General features: G+C 45.8%; 1 protein-coding gene and 3 non-coding genes across 4 annotated transcripts in view; all 4 read right to left on the bottom strand.

Moving 5' to 3' along the window:
• Positions 1 to 17,255, bottom strand: part of alp3 (alkaline phosphatase 3) — a 31,030-nt gene extending 13,775 nt beyond the window's left edge. Inside the window, exons 1-4 of the mRNA XM_075474264.1 lie at positions 17,180 to 17,255; positions 11,488 to 11,604; positions 11,090 to 11,205; positions 5,388 to 5,562 (exon numbers count right to left, since the gene is read on the bottom strand). Coding sequence (XP_075330379.1) covers positions 5,388 to 5,562; positions 11,090 to 11,205; positions 11,488 to 11,604; positions 17,180 to 17,255 — 484 coding nt within the window. The remainder of the gene's footprint in view (positions 1 to 5,387; positions 5,563 to 11,089; positions 11,206 to 11,487; positions 11,605 to 17,179) is intronic.
• Positions 17,256 to 17,744: 489 nt separating this feature from the next.
• On the bottom strand, positions 17,745 to 17,817 carry trnar-ucg (transfer RNA arginine (anticodon UCG)). Its single transcript has one exon. It is a non-coding gene; the product is annotated as a tRNA-Arg (tRNA).
• Positions 17,818 to 18,369: 552 nt separating this feature from the next.
• trnai-aau (transfer RNA isoleucine (anticodon AAU)) lies at positions 18,370 to 18,443 on the bottom strand. The gene has a single exon. It is a non-coding gene; the product is annotated as a tRNA-Ile (tRNA).
• A 2,784-nt stretch (positions 18,444 to 21,227) lies between these two features.
• Positions 21,228 to 21,301, bottom strand: trnai-aau (transfer RNA isoleucine (anticodon AAU)). The gene has a single exon. It is a non-coding gene; the product is annotated as a tRNA-Ile (tRNA).
• Positions 21,302 to 25,262: the final 3,961 nt, after the last annotated feature.

Below are 25,262 nucleotides of genomic sequence, written 5' to 3' on the forward strand. Positions count from 1 at the left end.
TATTTTGTGTGAACTAATCAAAGCAATCTTAATTTATTAGAGATATTTCTTAAATTCAATTTATTTCATCAGCTTATGTGAGTAATTTTAACTTGACTGAGTGTGGGACAAGTCACATTTGATACCACAGCCTGAGCAGTTAAAATTGCCATTACCTCACAGAGAACTGTTCCAAGCAACACTGCCTAGCCTGTTTGCTAGAAAAACAAGCAATGCTATTTGCTATTTTCATGGTCAAAAGTCAAAAGCTTTTTATCATCATGTGCAGGCATAAAAAAATGTTATCAGTGCAATGAAATTCTTGTTTTATGGCCTTTGTGAGCTCAGAGAACAATTCAATTCAATTAATTTTTATTTATATAGTGCCAAATACAACAAATGTCATCTCAAGGCACTTAGATAATAAAGTCCAATTCAAGCCAATTGGAATTCAATTAATTGTAATCATAATTATTCATAAAATAATCCAATTCTTTCATATAGAGCCAATTCAAAAACAATTAGCGATGGTGAGATACTAATTTTGGGGCAATTTGTCAAAATCCAAATTCTTTAGCGTGGTATACGTCTACCACTTTATTCCTCTTTTAACATAAATATGTTCATGGGGGCGAGGGTTAATTTTATCATAAAAATGGGAGGAAGTGTTCATGCTGATTTCTGTAAATTAGGCAGTTATAGTTGACTATTCGGAGCTAAAGCACGTCTGATTGAAATACAGAATTAATATTTAATGTGGAAAGATATTTACAACTGCAGCATTTGTGGGATTGTGTTGTAAATCAAAGCAGTGCTGAACATAAAGAATTTCAGCTGGCAGGACACTCAAACTCATTGACCTTTAGGAGGCAGCCATGTAATCTATTGCTGTACTTAGGCACTAATCTGAGGTATTTGGATTTCACATGAATACTTCTTTAATCTGCTACTTCGTACTTCTACTGTTTTTATCAAAATAACATGTTGCTCTTTCATTTTTGTCTCATGTCATATCACTCCAAATGGTATACAATAGATACTTTAAAAAATAGAAATAAAGTGTTTTTTATAACGATTAAAAAAAAAGTGTTGTGGGGTGAATGCCTGATTTTAGTTTTGTATCATGTCACCTTTGTGACTGCACTGAAGTCTGCCGGTGTGATAGATGTCGTTTTTTTTCTGGAAGGCTCAGTAAATGTATTTCACCAGATATTAGGGGGGGGGGGACGAAGACATAAGTAAAGAAAACACATCTACTGACACCTCACATTGATCTTGCGACCTCATGGAATCCTGGCCCCTGATTTTTCAGCAAAAAAACGATGATCAAGTAGAACTCCTCCGAGGACTGTTCCATTTCCAAATGCGATTTTGTAACATCATTTACTGAAGTTTCTTTTTCAGGTCAAAGACTAAAAATAGCATTCTTCCTTTATGTAGCACACACATATTTACACATTGGACTGTCAGTCAGGGCTGTGACACATTGCATGTGTGTGTTAAGAGACATCTATAGCTACTGATAACAGTAGAATATGATAAGATTCATTGTGTTTCCCAATGCTGCACACTGTCCTGAACCAGGCCCGTAGCCAGGGGGGATCGAAGGGTTCGTTCGATCCCCTTCCCCCACTCGAACCCCCCCCCCCATACACACATGCCCCTCAAGATATGTAGCCTAGACCATTCAAAGAACTAATTGTTCATCTCTGAATATGATTCAAATCTAAATTAACAATATCAAATCCAGACAAATAAAAAAGAAAAGTAGACTCAGAGAAGTGACGAGTATGAAAAATGGTTAATGTTTCTGTTTACACATTTTGTTCAGACTGTTTTACACCAATCCAGTCGGTGGCGGTAATGCCCCCATTTCTGTTGGTAGCCTAATCGCCTATTACATGGGAACAAAGAAGAATCAGAAGAAAGGTAGAGAAAATGGGTAAAAACTGAGGCTGCAGCTGCAGTTGCTCCCTGTTCTTGGTGGTCTCTGAACATCACAGCTCACTGCAGAGTGCTCGGCTGTAAAATGGGTTTCATTGAAGAGCTGAGGGATTTTCTTTTGTCACAAACAAGAAGTTTACTTGCCAAGCAGGGCAGTGACAGGTATCCTCAATGCTAGCTTGCGCCTCAAACAAGAATAATCAAATCCCATTGGTTCTTTCAGTCGCAGCATCGTTTGAGGGCATCCTGCATTGTGTCATTTGTGCTTCAACAAACAGCAGAAGTCTATTTACATCTGATAAAAATGCCAGATGTCAATGCCAGTATCCTTTCCTCTGTTTTTGCCATTCTTTTACAGCATCAAGTAAACATGAACTTTTTACCTGGTGAATTTGTGGAAAAATTAAGACTTACTTGGCCCATCTTGCTCTACTTTTTCTCTTTGGATATAAACTCATATTAGACAGTTCAAGATGAAACCAGAAACCTGGAGATTTCTTCATGCTTCCATGAAATTAAACGACATCTTTAAGACTTTTAAAAAAAATACTTTTCCCTGCTCCTCTAAAGAAAAAACGTTCACACTTGTCTAAATGTATCTGTGAACCATAAATCAATATTTCAAATCTCAAGAGCAGTGTCACGCCCACGGGACTCTGCCCATGTTTTTAGTTAGATTTTTTATGTGTTAATCATGTCTTATGCCCCTTTTCCATTGCCGAGCAAGCCGGAGTAGCCCTTTCTCTACTTGGTGCGATATAGGCACCAGTACCATTTCCTTTTCTACACAAACCGTGACCTGGAAGTGGGCGGAGTCGGCCCGGTCACCACTAACGTGACGTCAGTTTCAGGCGCGGTTAGTCAAAAGTAAACACGACGATGGAGTGTAATGTGTAATGCAGTTGACAATTCATATTGTTTAGTTAAACCAAACTCTTTATTAAAAAAGACAGTACAAAAGTAAACAGCAGGAGTTGTCTCAGAGACAGGCGTCGACGCCAGTGTTGGTGCCGGTGGAATGCAGATAGCAGCTGTTGCCTCAGCTGCAGATTGCCATGCCAATGTCGGTTCTGAAGCCTGCGGGATTAGAGGATCTTCGCTGACCCTAGCAACCGAACACTCATCGGTTGCACAAACCGAGTCTTGAGGGAAAAAAAAAAAAAGTGAACATACGAAACGCATACACGTAACCGCATAGGTGAGACACTGTGCTAGCCTTCCAAAACAGCGTTGTTTGCTAGCTCACTCAGAACAACTTACATGAGACACCTGTGTAACTTTTTACACAAGTTAAAGACTGAACATGTATTTGTTACAATATAAAACATGCATTTGTTACGATATAAGCGTTGCACCAAGGGGATAAGAACAATACTTACCATTTTCCATCGCCTCCAACAAAGATGTCGCCGTATCCACGCCACTCTCCCTGCCTCGGTTTGCCGGGCGGTGACCGTCCATTTGGTCGAACCACTTCCATGTCTTTCGGTTTGACCCACTTTGGCTGTTGTGGTCCTTTACCTGCCGGTAATCACTCTTCAGCTTGTCTCGGCACTGCTGAGAATTCCGGTGATAGCCATGGCTAGCCATCAGCTTGGCTATCTCCTGGAACACCTTCTCATTTCGTGTCGCTCCGTCCAGTTCCTTCTGTATGCGGTCCTCGGCCACCACACACAGAAAGGTCTGCACCTCGCTCATCGTCCATGGGTTGGCTTTCCTTCTCTGGTCTTCCATCTTCGCAATTCTGTTTATTCTCTGTTGCTCTCGCAGGTGTGTTTTCATACATGGCGGGTGATTATTTAAAGCTCCCCGAGCTTCGTCGCGTGTATGACGTAATTTCACCTGACCAATCAGTGGACAGCACTGATCACGTGACGTTTTAGTATCGGCTAGTACCAGAGCATGTGAACGGAGCGGAGCGTGGAGCGGACTGTGGAGCGGAGCAGTGAAATATGGTTAGAGCGGAGAGCGGTTTTCCATTCAAAAGCCGGAGCGAGGATTTCGCTCCGCTCCAGTTTGCTCCGATGCGCTCACAACGTCATTTAAAAATGTCGGATTATAAAATTTGTAAAATAACATTTTTGATTTAATGTAGTCTAGTGTAATAAATTAATAATTAAATAGGAAACGCTGGGCAACATGAATGGAGCGAGATGTTACGTTCACAGCTGCGGACAAGCAACCACGCGGGCCTTGTCACCCGTAGTAAATGAGGAAGTGAGCAATTCAAGTCGAGGGCGCAATGGTGTGTTCTGTGTGGTGGAGCTAGCATTAGTTGCAGAGAGAGTGCGGATAATAAACAGGGAAACGCCCGATCTGTAGGGCCTACAAACGCTATCGAGCGTGGATTGTGTATTTCGTCTGGAGTTTTGGGACACGGGAACGCTTGGAACAGGTCAGGTACCATGAAGACATATTCCCCTTTCTGATTGTCTGAATTAAGCTGACTGCTCAGGTGCCAGTTCTAACCCTACCTGGTGCCCAACATTTTCTAAACATTATTTTTTGTACGTCAGAGCCACCGTTACAGTGGCGATAATTTAACAGCCAGTTAAATAAGACAATACACCGGTCACATCATTAAATCAAACGCCGTGGGTCTCAGGGCCCTGTCATAATTACATGAAGTAATAAAAATGTCAGAAAATTCCTTCTCCTGAAAATTTGAGCGAGCGTGGAGCGATTTCACCTGAGCAGCAGGAAAATTAAGGTGAGCGCGGAGAGAGTTTTGAGCGGAGCGTCCAGGCGCAACTTTGAGCGGGGAGCGAATGAGCGAACATCCTCCTGAGCGGGGAGCGGGAATTGCGCTGCGCTACGCTCCGCTCCGTTCACATGCTTTGGTTAGTACCGACTAGACCCACCTCTGAAGCAGGTACTAGCCGGTACTAAAAATCGTAACGGGTCCCACCTTCAACCCGCAATGGAAAAGCTCTCAATCAGGGTAGAGTTGTACTGTTACAAAAACGTTCAGTGGAAAAGGGGCATTAGTTTTTAAGTCCATGTTTAGTTTTGCCATGTTTTAGTTTTCCCTCACTCATTTCATTAGTTGTCACTCATGTCACCTGTCTGTTATTGTCACCAGCTGCACCCTGTCAGTAATCACTCCCAGTCCTCTATTTAGTTTCCAGGTTTCCCCTTTCAGTTTGTCAGATCCTACTCCGTCATCCATGGTCCTTTTCACAGCAAACCAAGCTAAGTAATTTAATGTCATGTCATGTCAAGTGTTTTTCCATAGTCATAGTATTGTTCTGTTTTCTCACGGTTTAGTTCGTTTTCCGGGTCAGCCGCGCCTTGTTTTGACCTTTTTGTTTTTGTATTAATAAATCAACTTTGCTTTTCACCCATCTGAGTCCGCATCTGTGTCCTACCTCACCCACCCATTGTGACAAGCAGTAAACCTCTCCCTATGGTAAATTGCAAAACTACAGGTTGACATGGTTAATATGTACTGTGGTGAAACTCACCAGCATCTTTGGCCCACTTCAGGATGGACGTGACCTCATTCCCTTTCTGAGTTTTGCAGACCCCGTTGCGAGCCGCTGCATTCACTCCAATGATGTTCAGATTGGATTTCACTCCACACAAATATGCTGTAGCTGTGGCTGCGCTGTCTGGAATCTGGAAGTCCACACTGTAGGTCTGCACAACCCAAACACACAAAGAGGAGCTCAGGAAATCTGAATAATCATTCATTTGTCTTTAGGCCTATCATACACACATGAACATGGCAACAGAGACCAGTTGAGGGGTTTCAAAAAAAAGACAGAGATTAAGCGTGTTACTGTTTCATGTGTGTCTGTTAAAAGATATCTGTAAACTTATCAATGTAATAAATCGGGCCAACTTTGGAAGCAGATCATCATCATGATCTTCATTGGAGCCAAAAGCTGAGAACTCACTGCTTTTCTATTCACCGCTCTGACCTTTAGCAGGAGTTTAGTTAGTATCTTAATTCCTCCTCGGGTCTCTCAAAATCGGGACATTTATTTTTATTATATTTATCAATCTATTTATCAATTTAGGGTTTGATCAACCCTTTCCTGATTCTGACTGCTGATTGTCTTCGTTAGGGTTTGAATCCCATTCCTGCTTTTCTTACCTCTTTTATTTCTTCCCCTACCCGAACCAGGGTTTGCATCCCCACCCCGCTGTAACTGGTGTGCAGTTGGTGAGAGGCTGAGGTAGATTATGGTTGTTGTGGTGTGAGGGGCAGTGTTGGCTGGCATTAGGGGGGTGACTCTGGGACGCCAGTGGTCATTGTCTAGCCTCCTGGAGGTGTCGTGGGCCCAACTAGATGAAACACTGATGAAAGGAGGTTCCCACCTGATGACCCCAATGATATGTTGGTCAGCACTGCTCATTGATCAATATAATACGGAGTGTAGGGAATTATTCACTGAGTCTGGTCCTTTATTTTATTTTATTTTTTATTTTCTTTAGCACAAGTTTCTTGTGTTTATATTGAATCTGTTGCTGTCCCAACTGATGACCCGATGTGGCCTTTGTTCACGCATGACAAAATTACCTATGATAACTTTAGTAGAATATGCAACCTCTAATGGTTGGGAGAGTAACTCTATGTTTTCCAAATCAAACCAAAAAATGGCAACGTCCAAACCTAACCACGAAGTGACAATAGTGTTTATCATGTCAATAACTTAAAATATAACTTAGAAGTCCAAAAAAAAGGAAAAGTTTCTTGGTCTTGAACTTCACAATTGATTCCTCCGTATGAGGATTTGGTAGCTTTTTGAAAGAAACGCTTGAGTCCCCCTTGAGCTGTCACCTTACCGTGGTGGGGGGGTTTGCGTGCCCCAATGAGTCTGGGAGCTATGTTGTCTGGGGCTTTAAGCCCCTGGTAGGGTCACCCATGGCAAACAGATCCTAGATGAGGGACCAGACAAAGAACAGCTCACAAAAAACCCCTATGATGATCAAAGAAAATGGACACCGTGTTCCCTTGCCCGGACGTGGGTCACCGGGGCCTCCCCCTGGAGCCAGGCCCAGGGGTGGGGCCCGCCGGCGAGCGCCTGGTGGCCGGGTCTGTCCCCGTGGGGCTCGGTCGGGCACAGCCCGAAGGAATGACACGGGTCCCCCTTCCGACAGGCTCACCACCTGTGGGAGGGGCCATGGGGGTCGGGTGCAGTGTGAGCTGGGCGGCAGCCGAAGGCGGGGACCTTGGCGGTCTGATCCTCGGCTACTGAAGCTGGCTCTTGGGACGTGGAACGTCACCTCTCTGCTGGGGAAGGAGCCTGAGCTGATGCGCGAGGCTGAGCGGTTCCGGCTAGATATAGTCGGACTCACCTCAACGCATGGCTTGGGCTCCGGAACCAGCCTCCTCGAGAGGGGTTGGACTCTCTTCCACTCTGGAGTTGCCCGCGGTGAGAGGCGTAGAGCAGGTGTGGGCATACTTATTGCCCCCCGGCTGTGCGCCTGTACATTGGGGTTTACCCCGGTAGACGAGAGGGTAGCCTCCCTCCGCCTTAGGGTGGGGGGACGGGTCCTGACTGTTGTTTGTGCTTATGCACCGAACGGCAGTTCAGAGTACCCACCCTTTTTGGAGTCCCTGGAGGAGGCACTGGAGAGTGCTCCTCCGGGAGACTCCCTCGTCCTGCTGGGGGACTTCAATGCTCACGTGGGCAATGACAGTGAGACCTGGAGGGCGTGATTGGGAGGAACGGCCCCCCCGATCTGAATCAGAGTGGTGTTTTGTTGTTGGACTTCTGTGCTCGTCACGGACTGTCCATAATGAACACCATGTTCAGGCATAAGGGTGTCCATATGTGCACTTGGCACCAGGACACCCTAGGCCGCAGCTCGATGATCGACTTTGTAGTCGTATCGTCGGACTTGCGGCCGTATGTCCTGGACACTCGGGTGAAGAGAGGGGCGGAGCTGTCAACTGATCACCACCTGGTGGTGAGTTGGCTCCGCTGGTGGGGGAGGAAGCCGGTCAGACCTGGCAGGCCCAAACGTATTGTGAGGGTCTGTTGGGAACGGCTGGCGGAATCCCCTGTAAGGAGGAGTTTCAACTCCCACCTCCGGCAGAGCTTCAACCATGTCCCGGGGGAGGTGGGGGACATTGAGCCCGAATGGGCCATGTTCCGTGCCTCCATTGTTGAGGCGGCCGACCGGAGCTGTGGCCGTAAGGTGGTCGGTGCCTGTCGTGGCGGCAATTCCCGAACCCGCTGGTGGACCCCAGTGGTGAGGGAGGCCGTCAAGCTGAAGAAAGAGTCCTATCGGGCCTTTTTGGCCAGTGGGACTCTGGAAGCAGCTGATGGGTATCGACAGGCCAAGCGGAACGCAGCCTCGGCGGTTGCTGAGGCAAAAACTCGGGCTTGGGAGGAGTTCGGGGAGGCCATGGAGAACGACTTCCGGACGGCCTCGAGGAGATTCTGGTCCACCATCCGGCGGCTCAGAGGGGGGAAGCGATGCACCGTCAACACCGTGTATGGTGAGGGCGGGGCTCTGCTGACTTCAACTAGGGACTTCGTGAGTCGGTGGGGGGAATACTTTGAGGGCCTCCTCAATCCTACCGACACGCCTTCTGATGAGGAAGCAGAGTTGGGGAGCTCGGACGTGGGGCCTCCCATTTCTGGGGCTGAGGTTGCCGAGGTGGTCAAAAAACTCCTCGGTGGCAAGGCCCCGGGGGTGGATGAGGTCCGTCCTGAGTTCCTCAAAGCTCTGGATGTTGTAGGGCTGTCTTGGTTGACACGCCTCTGCAGCATCGCGTGGACATCGGGGGCAGTGCCTCTGGACTGGCAGATCGGGGTGGTGATCCATCTCTTTAAAAAGGGGGACCGGAGGGTGTGTTCCAACTATAGGGGGATCACACTCCTCAGCCTCCCTGGTAAGGTCTTTTCGGGGGTACTGGAGAGGAGGATCCGCCGGATAGTCGAATCTCGGATTCAGGAGGTGCAGTGTGGTTTTCGTCCTGGCCGTGGAACAGTGGACCAGCTCTATACCCTCCGCAGGATCCTGGAGGGAGCATGGGAGTTCGCCGAACCGGTCTACATGTGTTTTGTGGACTTGGAGAAGGCGTTCGACCGTGTCCCTCGGGGACTCTTCTGGGGGGTGCTTCGGGAGTATGGAGTGCCGGACTCCTTGATATGGGCTGTCCGGTCTCTGTATGACCGGTGTCAGAGTTTGGTCCGCATTGCCGGCAGTAAGTCGGACATGTTTCCTGTGAGGGTTGGACTCCGTCAGGGCTGCCCTCTGTCACCGATTCTGTTCATAATTTTTATGGACAGAATTTCTAGGCGCAGCCAGGGCGTTGAGGGGGTCCGGTTTGGCGACCTCAGAATCGGGTCTCTGCTTTTTGCGGACGATGTGGTTCTGTTGGCGTCGTCAGGCCGTGACCTCCAGCTATCACTGGAGCGGTTCGCAGCCGAGTGTGAAGCGGCTGGGATGACCATCAGCACCTCAAAGTCTGAGACCATGGTCTTCGGCCGGAAAAGGGTGGAATGCTCTCTCCGGGTCGGGAATGAGATCCTTCCCCAAGCGGAAGAGTTCAAGTATCTCGGGGTCTTGTTCACGAGTGAGGGACGAATGGAACAGGAGACTGACAGACGGATCGGTGCGGCGTCTGCAGTGATGCGGGCTCTGCACCGGCCCGTCGTGGTGAAGAAGGAGCTGAGCCAGAAGGCGAAGCTCTCGATTTACCGGTCAATCTATGTTCCTACCCTCACCTATGGTCACGAGCTGTGGGTAGTGACCGAAAGAACGAGATCGCGAATACAAGCGGCCGAAATGAGTTTACTCTGCAGGGTGTCTGGGCTCTCCCTTAGAGATAGGGTGAGAAGCTCGGTCATCCGGGAGGGGCTCGGAGTAGAACCGCTGCTCCTCCGCATCGAGAGGAGTCAGATGAGGTGGCTTGGGCATCTGGTGAGAATGCCTCCTGGACGCCTCCCCGGTGAGGTGTTCCGGGCCCGTCCCACTGGGAGGAGGCCCCGGGGAAGACCCAGGACACGTTGGAGAGACTATGTTTCTCGGCTGGCCTGGGAACGCCTCGGGGTCCCCCAAGAAGAGCTGGAGGAAGTGGCTGGGGACAGGGACGTCTGGGTCTCTTTGCTTAAGCTGCTGCCCCCGCGACCCGATCCCCGGACCAGCGGAAGATAATGGATGGATGGATGGATGGACGCTTGAGTGCACATGACTCATGTTTCTGTCCTGCTGCAATACTTTACAGGACACCGGTATATAAGGGTATGAACAGAAACGACCAGCACTGGAGGACTAGTTGTTGAATTTATCGGTTAGGCTTAGTGATGAGCCATGATGGTGTGTCGAAGTCAGAATGAACCACTGACAGGCAGAGTGGACAGGGAATATTTCATGAATAAAAGTAATAGGAAAGGAAGGGAACAACCCAATCAGAATTTGTTTTCAGAATTACAGCCACTTATGATGTGACAGCTCATCAGTTGTTCCAAGGGACAGTTTTTAAAAGACACCCCTGGTCCACAGTCTTCTGATTTTCATGTGTGGATGGACAAAGTTATAGGACCAGTTAACCCAAAACTACTTGTTTTGTTGATGTTTCACCAAAACTGTCACCTCCTCTGTGGCTAGTGTTAATTCTATAATGATGCTTTCTCCTTAAAGTAGAAGTTAAAATGATGATGTGCAAACACCACTGACCCATTTTTAGATAAACTAAAAACGCAGATGAGTATCATGTTGCCCAGTGTGCAGTTGTTATTTATCACATGGCAAAAAAAAAGCAACACAACATCTTATCATAGTTAGAGTAGACAAGTTTCTAACTATGTGGACATTTATACATGCACACAAACACCGCTGTCACACAGCAGATGCATGACCACATGATCATGTTAATATTCAGCACTGATGTTCTGAGGACAGAAGGCTTCAAACACTGTTCAAATATTAGGTTCAGTCTTTTTAAAAATGACTTTTCTTGTTCGTATGACACACATGTTTAATGAGCCCCCAAAGGTAATGTGTACTACAGCTGGCAAGACACATCGAATGGTAGTTGTGGATGAAAGAAAACTACTGATCACTAATGAAGACAACATATCTGTAGTGTCCATGTTTGTATAATATAGTACTGAATTTAAATTACTGTATTGGACATTTACACGTGTATGCATCTATACATACAATCCACTGAGTGTGCATGTGTGTGTGAGCATTCACGCACCTTAGCCAGCCCTACATGGGGGAAAGTGTCCATGGTCATCACTGTCTCCTCCCCTGTTTGGTTCTGCAGCTGTCCCTTTAGAATACGAGCTGCAGTGTAGGTGGTGATTCCCATGCCTGATGTACACATCACAATCAGACATTCAAACATCTTCACAAATTCTTCCTTTCTTAGACTTAGGAACTTCACCAGAATTACTGTAAGGTCCGTCTGTGTTGTAAGATTCAATTCAGTTCACAGATCACAATGTTGCTGTGCTTTGCCGGATCTTCATACTCTCTTTTGGCACATTGATGAATATGATGAGAAAAAGGCCCAAACATAGATAAGAAAGTAAGTCGGATGATAATTCCTGTTAGTCTTAACGGTTCTGCCGGGTCAAGCTTTATGTAACTTACCATCTCCAAGAAAAAACAGGATGTTTTTGGCAACATTGGTGTTAGGCTTCCTCTCCAGTACTGACTGTAAAGTCTCCCTGGCCTGCGACCTCCAGTACTCTGAGTCCTCCTCCTCAACTGCAGGCAAACACGCAGGTCAAACATAGTGTTAATCAAGAAATGCTGCTGGGAAAAATTGGGGTGTTTGATGTGTTGCTTAAAGGGGAAGTTCGGTTTTTTAAAACCTGGACCTTATTTCTGGCATAAAATTAAATATTTTTATGAAATATTTGTTATGAAATATTTCATAAATAATTTAATATGAATATATTTCATAGAATATTTCATAAAATATTCATATTTCAGAGAAAGCAGGAAGAACACTTTGGGGTTTTTTGGTTAGGTAATGTGGGCAGTGTTTGTCAACTAAATTCTGTGTTAATAGTTTGAGATTTTCACCCATGATTGTTTTTTTGACGGGTGACGTTATTTTATTTTTAGTTTATTTTAGTTTTTTTGGACATAAGATAGCCTACAATTAAACTACTACGAAAAACAATGAAAAAAAATTAAATTAAACATTGTGCAGGAGAAGTGGATCACAGATTAAATTTGTTTTAAGAAATATGCATGTTCATAATGAATGACTCTCAGCATTCATTTGGGAGAGGGAAACAGCCAAAGGCAGGCAGGATGTAGTGCTCATGTGCCACCGCTGGAACACCCCCACATTTAAAATCACAGCTCCACCCCTGATCTAGTCACCGATGATAGTTTGGTGAAAGTCGATATTTAGATCACTCGAGATCCGCGTATATCCATATAGGGAGAGAACAGGGCATAGACAATACAGCCTCTAAATAAGGCATTATCTGTCTTTATTTCACCAATACTTTAAAAAGAATGAATGAATGAACGCATACTATTGCACTGTTAGCTCAGAGTTTTTGTGTTGTTGCTATTGGGGTCTATTGAGGGGCATTCTATACACGTCTACTGGGATGCCGTCACAGAGCACGGAGTAAATATAAAATGTGCTGCAGCGGCGCGCGGCGTTGACGTCATCCCAGTAGACGCTTGTGTAGAAAGCCCCCCGATCATAATGATACAATGGAGTTAAGTCTGAAAACTCATGTGAAAATTATATTTCCTGCTTGTAAAGACAAAAATAGTTTGTTAATCATTTCCACTTGAATCAGTAGCTGAAACGTTCCGACACAAACTGCAGGGAAACTGTGTCCATACCTAGTGAAATTCCTCATCTTTATGAGATTGAAAACCACTTGAGTGCACCTTTGAAGTATATCATATCCTTACAGGGAACCATCGCTCTCATCACAGGTGTAACTTTATGCTTTGAACAAACATCAAACTAGAGTGTCAGATTCAAGGTGTTCTGTGCAGGAGATCACTGTGAGCAGAATTAAAAAATCTCCTCTGGGATGTGACTGTGTGTGTTAGGATGCCTGTTTGCTGCAACAGCTGTCACATCTCACTCTCATGCTCTCTTATCTACTGTGGTACATCACTGTGTGTTGTAAACAGTTTGATATGGCAGTCCACCGTGAATGCTGATAAAGGAGTTGCGCAATTCCATTTGGACTGAATGTACTGATCTGAAAAGTCTGGAAGCATCTAAAACAAGCAAATGGGGAAGGAAATGGTTTGAACAATGACACGTAAGAATAATAACGGAGAAGAAAGCCAGAGCAGAAAATAAAAAGGAAACGTAATCCACGAATGGCAGAGAAAAACAGAAAGAAGCCTGATCCTCGGGTGAAAACAAAATCCCACAACAACGTGATTTTAAGACGTCTGTGATCATAAATAACACCAGAATCTGTTGGTATGTGTAAGAGCAGAGGAAGAAGAAAAAAGTCCTAAAATGTCACTGAAACAGAAAGAGATAAATGTGTTGTGATTTAATTTGAGGAAAGTTGTTAGAATGAATTCATCTATATTTCTGAATAAATGTGACTCTAAACATCATCACACGTTCTAAAAGTGGAGAAAGCAAACCTGATTAAACAAACAAGACTAAACTATGATGCATTAATTAATAATTAATTGAGAAAAATGATCAAATGTTACATTTCTGTGCGTGACATAAGTATGTCAGTTTTACATTATGTTGGACAGTACTGCTGCTGTTTGAGAAATAAGAACATCCCTGTTTACTGGGTGAGTTTGTGCAACTCTCCTATAACGGTTTTCTTACAGCTCACACAGACTCACTGAATTTCTGCCAATATATTTACACTGTCTGGTATGAAAATAAAAAGTCACACTGGGATTTTGTTGGACCACCATCGTCTCAGTAAACTTATCCAATGTCACAGCATTTACATTTGCAATCATTTCTCTACGACACTTGCATTGATGATGGACAGTCAACTGCTGTGTAAAATCTTTATCAGATCATCCCAAAGATTCCCGGTAGGATTAAAATCTGGATCCATGTGTGAAAATGATGCCTCATGCACCATGAATCACTCTATCACAGCTCAAATTCTCATATTGACATCTTGGAACATGCTTGTGGTATCGAGGAAGAAAAAAAGATCAACTGATGGAAAACCCTGCTCGTTCATTTTATTCAGGTAGTCAGCTGACCTCATTTTTTGAGAACATAACATTACTGAACATTTACCTGACCAGCTGAAGCAACCACAGATCATTTAATTACTGTAGTTGAATCCAGGTGGTGGCTCTTTGGTCAGGTCGTGTTTTACATGGCTTAGAACCGTTTATAGTCATATCATCAGACCTGTGGCTATGTGTCTTGGACACTGTCTTGGTGAAGAGAGTGGCAGAGCTGTCAACTGATCTACGAGTTGGATCCAGTGGTGTGGAAGACTCCCTGGCAGACCTGGTAAACCCAAACAAGTAGTGAGGGAGAGTGGGAGAGTTTATCACACATATCAGGAAAGTTTGGGAACATAGAATCTGAATGGGCCATGTTTAGGGCCTCCATTCTGGAAGTGGCTTCCACGAGATGTGGTCGGAAGGTCAGTGGTACTTGTCATGCCGGCAACCAGAGAACCCGGTGGTGGTGACCAGTGCTGAAGGAAACAAAAGTTAAGGTTAAAGAAGGAGGCCTTTCAGGCTTGACTGGCCTGGGGGACATCTGAAGCAGCTGACAGGTACCAAATGGCCAAAGAGAGTCACAGTGTTGTGCAAAGTTAAAACTCAGGTCTGGGAGGGATTCGGCCAGGCCTTGAAGGAGGATTTTTGGTTGGCCTCAGATATGACCAACCAATTGATGGCTTCAAAAGGGAAAGCAGGGTCTGTCCCAGGTTGAGCTTGGCCTGGGTAGAGAATTGTTGATCCAAACTGAGGATATCGTCAAGTGGTTGAGGGAACACTTTGAGGATCTCCTCAATCCAACCACCATGTCCTCCACTGAGATGGCAGTGTCTGAGGACTTGGAAAACTTGGCCATCGACTTTGTAGAGGTTGACAAGGTTGTTAAAAAGCTTCTCGGAGGTAGGGCACCAAGATGCTAATGGCTCTGGACATTGTGGGGCTGTTGTGGCTGACATGCCTCTTCAAATGTTGTATGGAGGTCTGGAACAGCACATTTGGAGTGGCAGACCAGGGTGGTGGTTCCCATTTTTGAGAAATGGATCTGTGAAAGAGTGTGTTTTAACTACAGGGGTCTCACTTCTCCTCAGTACATTTTACTGCAGGGTTTTGGAGAGGAGGCTCTGACTGATCGTTCCACCTCGGATTCAGGAGGAGCAGTTTGGTTTTCTCCCAGTTCATGGAACAGTGGACTAGATCTTTACCCTCGCAGAGTTACCGAGGGTGTCATGGGAGTTTGACCATCCAGTCTACTATGTGTTTTGTTGACATGGAGAAGGCTTACGACTGTGTCCCCCGAGGGATTCTGTGGGGGGTGCTGCTGGAGTATGGTGTACTGGAGTCATGTTTGCAGGCTATTCAATGTCAGTATAACTAAAGCGTGAGCTGTGTTTGCATTCTGTGTTCAGCACAAATTTGAGCTTGTTAATGGTGCGTGTTGGACTCTGCCAGGACTGCCCTTTGTCACTGATCCTGTTTGTGCTGTTCATGGACGGGATCTCAAGGCCACAACACAACCTCAGATAAGAGGAAGATAATGGATGGGTGGAATATTTGAACTTGTTAACCAATGTTACATATTTGAGCCCTGCTATGATTTTAAGTTTCCTCCCTTTTACACATTCTGGCTGTGGATTGGTGTCCACATTCTTTAGAGATAACCTTGTAACCTTTTCCAGTCTGATGAACATCAACATATCCTTTTCTGGGGTCCTCAGAAATTTAATTTGTTCATACAAAATACACTCCAGCAAACCTGAGAAGATCAGACTGCGATAGATCTGATCTGTTTCCCCTAAATGAAATAGGAAGCTCACTCCCTTTTACCTGACTGTCATCTTACTGATTTAAAAAAAAAAAGAAGGTGTTTTTTAATTCAATTTTTAAACCAACAGTTAATCCTAAAGGTTCATATACTGTACTTATGAGACTTTTAGATCTAATACTCTATCATATTCCTCAATGATTAATTGAACAAGAATTGTATTTTTGTCTCTTTTTGACAACTAGGCCATCCCCATCAATGTTTTGGATCGTATTTTCATACAATGATGTTGTGACTCAAATCTAAGCAGAAACACTGAGAATTTCTGAAATCTTTAATCATCTTATACATTTTTAATTGAAATCAAATCAGAATCTCTAAAGAGTTGGACTTAAAGATTGGACTTCAAGTACCTTGGTATTGATCTCTCAGAGGATCTAACTTGGGGAGTGAGCACCAAGGAGCTGGTGACGAAGGCCCAGCAGAGATTCTTTTTCCTGAGGACCCTCAGAAAAACTGGGCTCCCACAGAAACTCCTGACCAACTTCTACCAGTGCACCATAGAAAGTGTTCTGAACTATGGATGCATGATGTGGTTCTCCAGCTGCAGCTCAGAGGAGAGGAAGGATCGTCAAGACTGCACAAAAGATCATCTGTGCCCCCTTCACCTCTGGAACACATCAACTCTGCCTGGCTGAGGAACAGAGCTGAAGAGATCAGGTCTGACTGCGCACACGCTGAACAAGGTCTTTTTGACACCCACCCGTCTGGCAGGCTCAGGGTCACGAAGATACAATCAGAAAGACTGAAACACAGTTTCTTCCCTGAGCTGTGAAAGGTCTACTGAGCCTGAGCTGGACCCTTTTGTTTTGTTTTGCATTCTTGTCCTGATATTCCTTGTCCTGTCTTTTTATTCCTAGATCTTTTTACACCTTATCCTTTTTATTCCATGCTGTGTACAATTACAATATTTATTCGATAATTTACTACACATGTTGCTGTGTATAGGACTGCTGTCAAAGAGAATTCCATTAAATGTGCAATAACAATAAAGACTTCTATTCTGTTCTCTAAAGACATCTAGAGGGGCTGAATTAAGATTCTTCTTTAAAGTTTGAACAAAGGATTGAAGAAAGGCTAAAAGATATTAAAAGATGGGCAAAGTTTTGGTTAAAAGTTGAAAGTTTATAAACAAATAGGAGATATTAAAAATCTTAGCTGAAGAAAGTGAAAGATACTTTGAGTGTCCTAAAAAGCTTTCAGAGGACGAGCAATCAGAATTGAGATATTGATAATGAGCAATGCAGCAAGTATGCCCACAATTATATCAGTTTTTCTTTCTTATTAATCTGTCTCTGGTCTTACCTTTGCCGCTGGTAAATCGAAAAGTCCCGAGCAGAAAGAGAGCCAGAATGGCCACTCTTGTCCGGTCCATGGCCATGTTCAAGCTGGAGTCCTGTTTCTCCAACCCACCCAAAGATCAGCTCTGTAACTAAAATAATGATTATCTCTAATCATGCCTGTTGCCTTTATCAGTACATCATAAATAGATTAAAAAAGAAAAAAACTGCAGGACTGTAGCAAGTTTCTGTCCTCTGACTGAAAAAACTATGCTGTTGTTCACTTTGGAGGCAAAAAAAAAACTGTTTAATGTTAGTATTTATTAAGGAATCATTTATGAGGCTGTGTTAAAGTCAAAGGGTATAAAAGTGAACACTCCCTCCAAGAATGGACTCTGGCAGATGCAATGGACTACAATTATGTAAGAAAGACAGGGTTCACAGGGCTCAGATGTCTATTTTCCAGTTAAGACATGAACAAAAATAGAATACATACATTTACTACCACTCATTTTTTATTTGTAAAAATGTCCCCATAACTGACAGAGAGAAATTTCTGTACAGTAATGACAGCATACAACTAAACAAGATAACCACGAAGGGACTCGAACCCTCAATCTTCTGATCCGAAGTCAGATGCCTTGTCCGTTAGGCCACATGGTCTCACCTTTGTCTTCCAGCTGGCAAAGGGCAAAGATCTTCCTTCCAACGCTCACCTCTGGTCACTCCTTATGAGTGGTGACTAAATGAATGAGATTGCGTAGGGGCTGAAATCATCTTTCATTCTGTGGTGATTAGGCTCACCCTCTTGGATCAGGGTGATAAGCGTAGTCATCTGGAATACGCTAAGAATACAGTCTCTGCCACTCTTCTTTGAATGAAGCCAGATCAGGCGGTATGGGCATCTGGTCAGAATATCATGTAAATTCCCCCCAGGGGAGATATTCTGGATCAGTTGCACGGTGAGGAGGCCTGAGGGAAGGTCCAGGACTCACAAGAAATAATACTTTGCTGGTCTTGCATTGGTATCTCTCTGTGTCCACCCGAGAAGAGGTGTAGATTATGTCCTGGGAGAAGCGGGGCTGGGGATGTCTGCTCACACTGCTTCCCCTGTGATCCGGTCCAGGACAAGCAGCATCAAACATATCTTTAAAAGTCATGTGTTATGGAAGGGTGTTTACACATGTGGTGTTGCTGCTGATGTTTGTGAAGCTTTGGCCAGTATGGGGATTGAACCCATGACCTTGGTGTTATTAGCACCACGCTCTGACCAGCTGAGCTAACCAGCCTATTTTTGAGTTGCCCTATGAGCAAATTTGTTCCAGAATAAGTGCTCTGAGTGTTTTCTCTGTTACCTATTTAAGTCACACAAACATTCTATACAGCTTGCCTTTGGTATTGCGCATTTGGATGTTATCAGCAGGTGAGTTGAAAGACTTTTAGTTCTTAAAAAACTGCTTTCTATGCAATTATTTCATCATATGCTACAATGACTCGACGTGATAGAACTTACTCATTCAAGTCTATCATCTTTTTGTATAGCTTGAGTGTAGGAAGTATTGGGAAGCCAAGATCATTGCGTAACATCAGCTTAACTTTGGATTTTTTTACCAGTAACAGACTGGTAAAATCGTCCAACTTTAATGGCAATGCCATTCAGAGGATTTCTGGCATGGAGTACAACTAGCAAAGTACTTACCAGCTTTCACCATGTGTTTATCTGGTTAGTACTTAGTACAGTGCTCTTGATTTCTGTACAGTAAGGATAGCATACAACTAAACAAGACAATCACGAAGGGACTTGAACCCTCAATCTTCTGATACTAAGTCAGACGCCTTGTCCATTAGGCTACATGGTCTTACCTGAGTCATTCAGCTGGCACAGGGGTGGTCTGCGTCGAAGGGTCTGTGTCGAAGCCACGTAGGCTCACCACTGGGGTTCCCCAAGGTTCGGTCCTGGGTCCTCTTCTTTTCTCCCTCTACACATCATCTCTTGGTTCTGTCATCCACTCCCATAACTTTTCCTACCATTGCTATGCAGACGACACCCAGTTGATTCTTTCTTTTCCCCCTTCTGACACCCAAGTGGAAGCACGCATTGCTGCGTGCCTGGCAGACATCTCGGGGTGGATGTCGATGCACCACCTTAAGCTCAACCTGGACAAGACTGAGCTGGTGTTTCTCCCGGGGAAGGGCTGCCCGTTCCGAGATCTGGCCATCACCATGGATGACTCTGTGGTGACATCAACCCGGACCGCGAGGAATCTGGATGTGACCCTGGACGACGAACTGTCGTTCTCACCAAACATCGCATCAGTGACCCGTTCCTGCCGATTCCTCCTCTACAACATCCGGAGGATTCGCCCCTTCCTCACCGACAAGGCAGCACAGGTGCTCATCCAGGCTCTTGTCATCTCCCGCCTGGACTACTGCAACTCCCTCCTTGCTGGCGCCCCGGCTTCTGCCATCAGACCTCTGGAGCTGGTTCAGAAAGCTGCTGCTCGTCTGGTGTTCAACCTCCCCAAGTTCTCCCACACCACTCCCCTTCTCCGCTCTCTACACTGGCTCTCTGTAGCTGCTCGCATCCAGTTTAAGACTCTGGTGCTGGCCTACAGGGCAGTGGAAGGAACAGCTCCTTCATACCTCCAGGCTATGGTCAAGCCCTACACCCCCGCCCGACCACTTCGCTCTGCGGCCACCAGGCGCCTGGCTGCCCCGTCACTCAGGGGTCCCTGCGCACGATCGACACGGTCACGTCTTTTCTCTGTTCTGGCACCCCGATGGTGGAACGATCTCACGACTGATATCAGGACAGCTGAGTCGCTGCCCATCTTTCGCCGCAGGCTGAAAACCCACCTCTTCAGGAAACACTACCCTGCTCCGTCCTAGTTCCTTACGCACTTATTGTTTCCTCCACCACTGGCACCCTCTATATTTTCATTAACCCCTACCCGAACCAGGGTTTGAATCCCATTCCTGCTTTTCTTACCTCTTTTATTTCTTCCCCTACCTGAAACAGGGTTTGCATCCCATTCCTGCTTTTCTTACCTCTTTTATTTCTTCCCCTACCCGAACCAGGGTTTGCATCCCATTTCTGCTTTTCTTACCTCTTTTATTTCTTCCCCTACCTGAAACAGGGTTTGCATCCCATTCCTGCTTTTCTTACCTCTTTTATTTCTTCCCCTACCCGAACCATGGTTTGCATCCCATTCCTGCTTTTCTTACCTCTTTTATTTCTTCCCCTACCTGAAACAGGGTTTGCATCCCCACCCCGCTGTGACTGGTGTGCAGTTGGTGAGAGGCTGAGGTACCTGACTTATCGCACTTACTCTAGCACTAGTTTTGCTCTTAGCTGTTTGGTATTGGAAGGAAATGCACTGATTTCTTGTGACCTGAAGTTCTTTTGCCTACCGATGTTGAACGCACTTATTGTAAGTCGCTTTGGTTAAAAGCGTCTGCAAAATGACCGTAATGTAATGTAATGTAATGTCTGCTGCCAAGTGTGAAACAGCCAGGAATAAAAGTGTGCCCCCAAGTCTGAGGCTCTGATCCTAAGTTGGAAAAGGATTGAGAACCCTCTCCTTGCTTAGAACCAGTTGCTGCCTAAAGTGGAAGAGTTTAGGGATCAGACCATTTTGAAAACGACTGGAGGATCTCGTTCTACCAGTCGATCTTCCTTCCAACGCTCACCTCTGGTCACTCCTTATGAGTGGTGACTAAATGAATGATATTGCGAATGCATAAGGGCTGAAATCATCTTTCACTTCTTTGAATAAAGCCAGATCAGGCGGTATGGGCATCTGGTCAGAATATCATGGGGAGATATTCTGGATCAGTTGCACGGTGAGGAGGCCTAAGGGAAGGTCCAGGAAATAATACATTGCTATCTCTCTGTGTCCACCCGAGAAGAGGTGTAGATTTTGTCCTGTGAGAAGCAGGGCTAGGGATGTCTACTCACATCGCTTCCCCTGTGATCCGGTCTAGGACAAGCAGCATCAAATATATCTTTAAACGTCATGTGTTATGGAAGGGTGTCTACACATGTGGTGTTGTTGCTGATGTTTGTGAAGCTTTGGCCAATATGGGGATTGAACCCATGACCTTGGTGTTATTAGCACCACGCTCTGACCAGCTGAGCTAACCGGCCTATTTTTGAGTTGCCCTATGAGCAAATTTGTTCCAAAATAAGTGCTCTCAGTGTTTTCTCTGTTACCTATTTAAGTCACACAAACATTCTATACAACTTGTCTTTGGCATTGCATGTTATCAGCAGGTGAGTTGAAAGACTTTTAGTTAGTAGACCAGAGGCGGCAGCCTACCAGCCCCGCCAGGCCCCCGCCACCCAGACATGGGCCGCGCGCCGGAACCGGCCCCCACAAGCCCGAGCGCCACCAAAACCCCCCGGCAGGGGCCCCGCCCAACACCCAAGAGGGCCAGGCGCCCCAGACAGCCAACCGCAGTGGGCCAGCGCCTGCCCCAGTGCCCCTGGGCAAGCGCCCTGGGAGTCAAGACGTGCCCACAGGTGGGTGAGGCCGCGAGCAGCGGGGAGAAGCAATGCCCCCCCCCCCCCCCCCCCCCCATCAGGAACAGCACAAGCAGGCCAGAGGACAGTAGGACCCAGACCCAGACCCAGACCCAGTCACCCCATAAATCATATAAGAGAAAAAATAAAAAATAAAAAATAAAATAATAATAATAATAAAAATAAATAAATAAATAAATAAATACATACATACATAAAGGAAAAAAAAAGAAAAAAAACATCCACAAACACTCGCACAGCACATGCATCCATCACCCACCTCCACTGGAGTGTGGCGTAGCGGGCACATCCGGGGGCCAGCAGCCCCCCAGCCACCACAGACCCCGAACCAGCAGGACAACTCCTCATCCTGCCCCCCCCCCCCCCCCCCCCCCCCGCCCCAGGCAGCAACCAGGCAACAGGAGTGCGGAAAGACCCCTCCACTCTCCCCTCTGGCTCTTTGATATTTTCTAATAGTGAGCATTTAAAATTGAAGGGCAAGCAACCTTGTGGAACTGGGAGCGTGGCCCTCCGGGCAGCCTACATACCCAAAGAGACCAGCCCACCAGATACCACTCAGAGCTATCGCCCCCCAAAACCTAATGTGTGTGTGTGTGTGTGTGTGTGTGTGTGTGTGTGTGTCTCATGATTAGTAATGTCTAAGGTGTAATTAAAACAAGGGCGGGGGGCTGCAGAGTGCAGCAAAGGGGACCACCTACGTGGACCCATCCGCTGCCCCCCACAGAACACACCCGCCCTCAAACCCTACGTGTGTGAATGTGTGCTGTGTACAGGAGAGGGGTATGGGTATCTATAAGACCGGGGGAGAGAGGCTCCCCCGGAGAGGGCAGCCAAGGAATGGCTGCAACAGGCACCCCTGTTTCCTGGGATCCGCCACAGAGCAGGAGGGCTCGATATTCACCAGGTCCGGGGCCCGCAGCGTATTCGGGGAGCCACTTGGCAACCCGAAGGCACCCATCCGCCCCACCCCAGACGGCCCCTACAAAGAAAAGAACAAAACAAAACAAACAAAACACAACACAACAAACAAAAACAAATAAACAACAAACAAACCACACAATCACTCCAGTCATAACAGCCCGGGCCTGAGACCCACCATCACCCAGGCCCACCCAAGCCGCCCCCAACAGGGGAGAAGCATCGCCACACCCCACCGCACGCCACCCCACCCTAACAAAGAACAGCCTGCAGGCACATCAGAGACCCCAGAGCAACCAGCCCGACACCAGGACCCGCACCGACCCACCATTCAGAGGATTTCTGACATGGAGTACAACTAGCAAAGTACTTACCAGCTTCACCATGTGTTTATTTGGTTAGTACTGTTAGATTTGGTTCTTTAATTGGAAGCTCAAGAACGGACCGGAGTAATTCAAGTGAAAATGAAGTGTTAATTGGTAGTCACACGTCAAAGCATATCAGCGCTGGGCTCAGTGGAACAGAGCTCCCGCAGGAAGTCCGTCAGACTGAGCCTCGACTTCCGGTAATCATTTGCATTTATAGCCTCATGAGTTGGACTCACACTCGACCGAGTATGATTGGACATGAGTAGGTTCAACATGCTTCGTCATATTCTCTGGATCAGCCAAAACAATGTGTGTGTGTGAATCTGCCCTTGCTTTCCCAGGCTTTCCCAATTGTTTTGTCTTCCCATTCCTGGATCACTTTAGGTCATCATGGAAAAGTACTGAGACTATTTAATTTATAATGTCTAAGAACAAAGCCAATTTTTACAATTCCCCCTTTGAAGTGATTTCTATCATTTCAACTAATTCAGACAAATAACTGAGGTAGGAATGTAATCTTCTGTATTGTGTCACATCTGTTTTAGCAGCAGCAAGTTTTTTAGCAGTCCCCCAAGCTGCAAGACGCCACTTACCTTTTGAGATGTAGCACAATCAGATAGGAGATTTCTGTCATCCCCCTTTTGAAGTGACTTCATGTGTTATTATGTAAGCTTATGTGTAAGCTGTTCTTCTTTGCAATTACAGCAGCAAGCAAGTCTTCATTGCACAGGCATGTGGAAATAGTAAAAATAATTCTAATGCTTTAGCTAAACTTTCTATATCAGGACTATTCCATCATTTTACTCGGAACAGAACCTCTTTCCGAGAGGGTTAAAACCTTCAGAAGTCACTGATTATAACTCTGCAAATGAGCACATTTAGAAAACAATCCTAATGCGTTAGCAAAAACCTTCTATATCAGGAGCATTGATCAAGATTCTAGAAATAGAGACTCTTTTCTAGTAAGTGTAATGGGGTCCTCGCCAGCAGGCAGCGCTGCCTCGTCACCTGGGGAGGCTATTTAGGTAGGCCGGTAGCAGGATCCGTCTTTTCTCTTCCTCTGCCGGGTCATTGGGAACTCAGCCAGTGTGAGGGAACGCCTGGCTTCCGTGCTCAGTCGCCACTGAATTTACGAATCAGTTGCTGTACAGCGTCCCACGATTTGCAGCGCGAACGCAGGGGCACTGATCACTAATATAAGGCGTGTATATTTTCGGCTGATTGGCGGACGGGGACACGCGGCTCGTCGGGCGTCCTCAGACTGACAAAGGGACTGTCGCTGTTTTTTCTCCCTATATAAGGAGTCTGTTAGGGCGGGCCTTCGTTCTCTTTGTTTCTTTATTTGTTTATTTGTTTTTAATACATTTGTATCGTTAGAGGGCATAATCCATTCTTTTATTTGGTATTGAGCAACTTATTGCTCTGATAGCCGTCTTAGACCAGGTGTACATTTGGGGCACCTTTTTTGCTGTGACTTGAACTGTGTAAGCACCTTATCTGTGTGTAGTGTGAGACGTGTACTTGGTGCCATATTTAAGTAGCTCTGTGGATATGTGGTGTTTTGGGTCCTAAATGCATTATTCTGAAGTCTAAGATTGGCGGCCTGAAGAGTTACTGGGTATATTGTTGCTAGACTGTCTACATTGCTCTGATACTATTTTTATCCTATTGTGTCCGAAATCATTGTTAATAAAAATTGTAATTTATTGATAGACGCATCTCTCTGTCGTCCTGTTTATTCTGGACACTTACCTGGAGTATAGTGGATTAGGAGGGTTGAACACCTTTACACCAACACCCTTAGGCTAGCTTTACACGACAACGCTCTGAACACAATCCACAAAAGTGGCGTTGCGTTCCCACTTTTTATTTCGTGTTTAGACGAGCGTCTTTGGGTGGAAATCTGCATGCACACGGTGACGCAAAAGTGTGTGAAATTTGATGTAGTATGCATGCCAGGTGGCTAGGTGGTACTGTGAAGCACTGCCATACAACAACACCAAGAGTGCGCGCATGCGTTGAAACTTCCTTCTACTTCTCTCCGTAGTAGCGCGAAATAGGAAATAGCCCACAGTCGAAAACCAAAACATGGCGAAGAAGTGAATAGCTATCAAAGCAGCTAAGACAACTTGAATGTCTGACTGATGGAAATAATCCAACATGTTTGTTATTGTTTGGCTGTACTGCACATGGTTATGACGTCAACGCGTATGCGAGGATACCCAGCGTGAGCAGCTCAGAGTACACATTTGCGTTTTCAACCCTTTAGACGGGAACGC

This window comes from Odontesthes bonariensis, chromosome 9, assembly GCF_027942865.1.
Source record: "Odontesthes bonariensis isolate fOdoBon6 chromosome 9, fOdoBon6.hap1, whole genome shotgun sequence".
Classification (NCBI taxonomy): Eukaryota; Metazoa; Chordata; class Actinopteri; order Atheriniformes; family Atherinopsidae; genus Odontesthes; species Odontesthes bonariensis.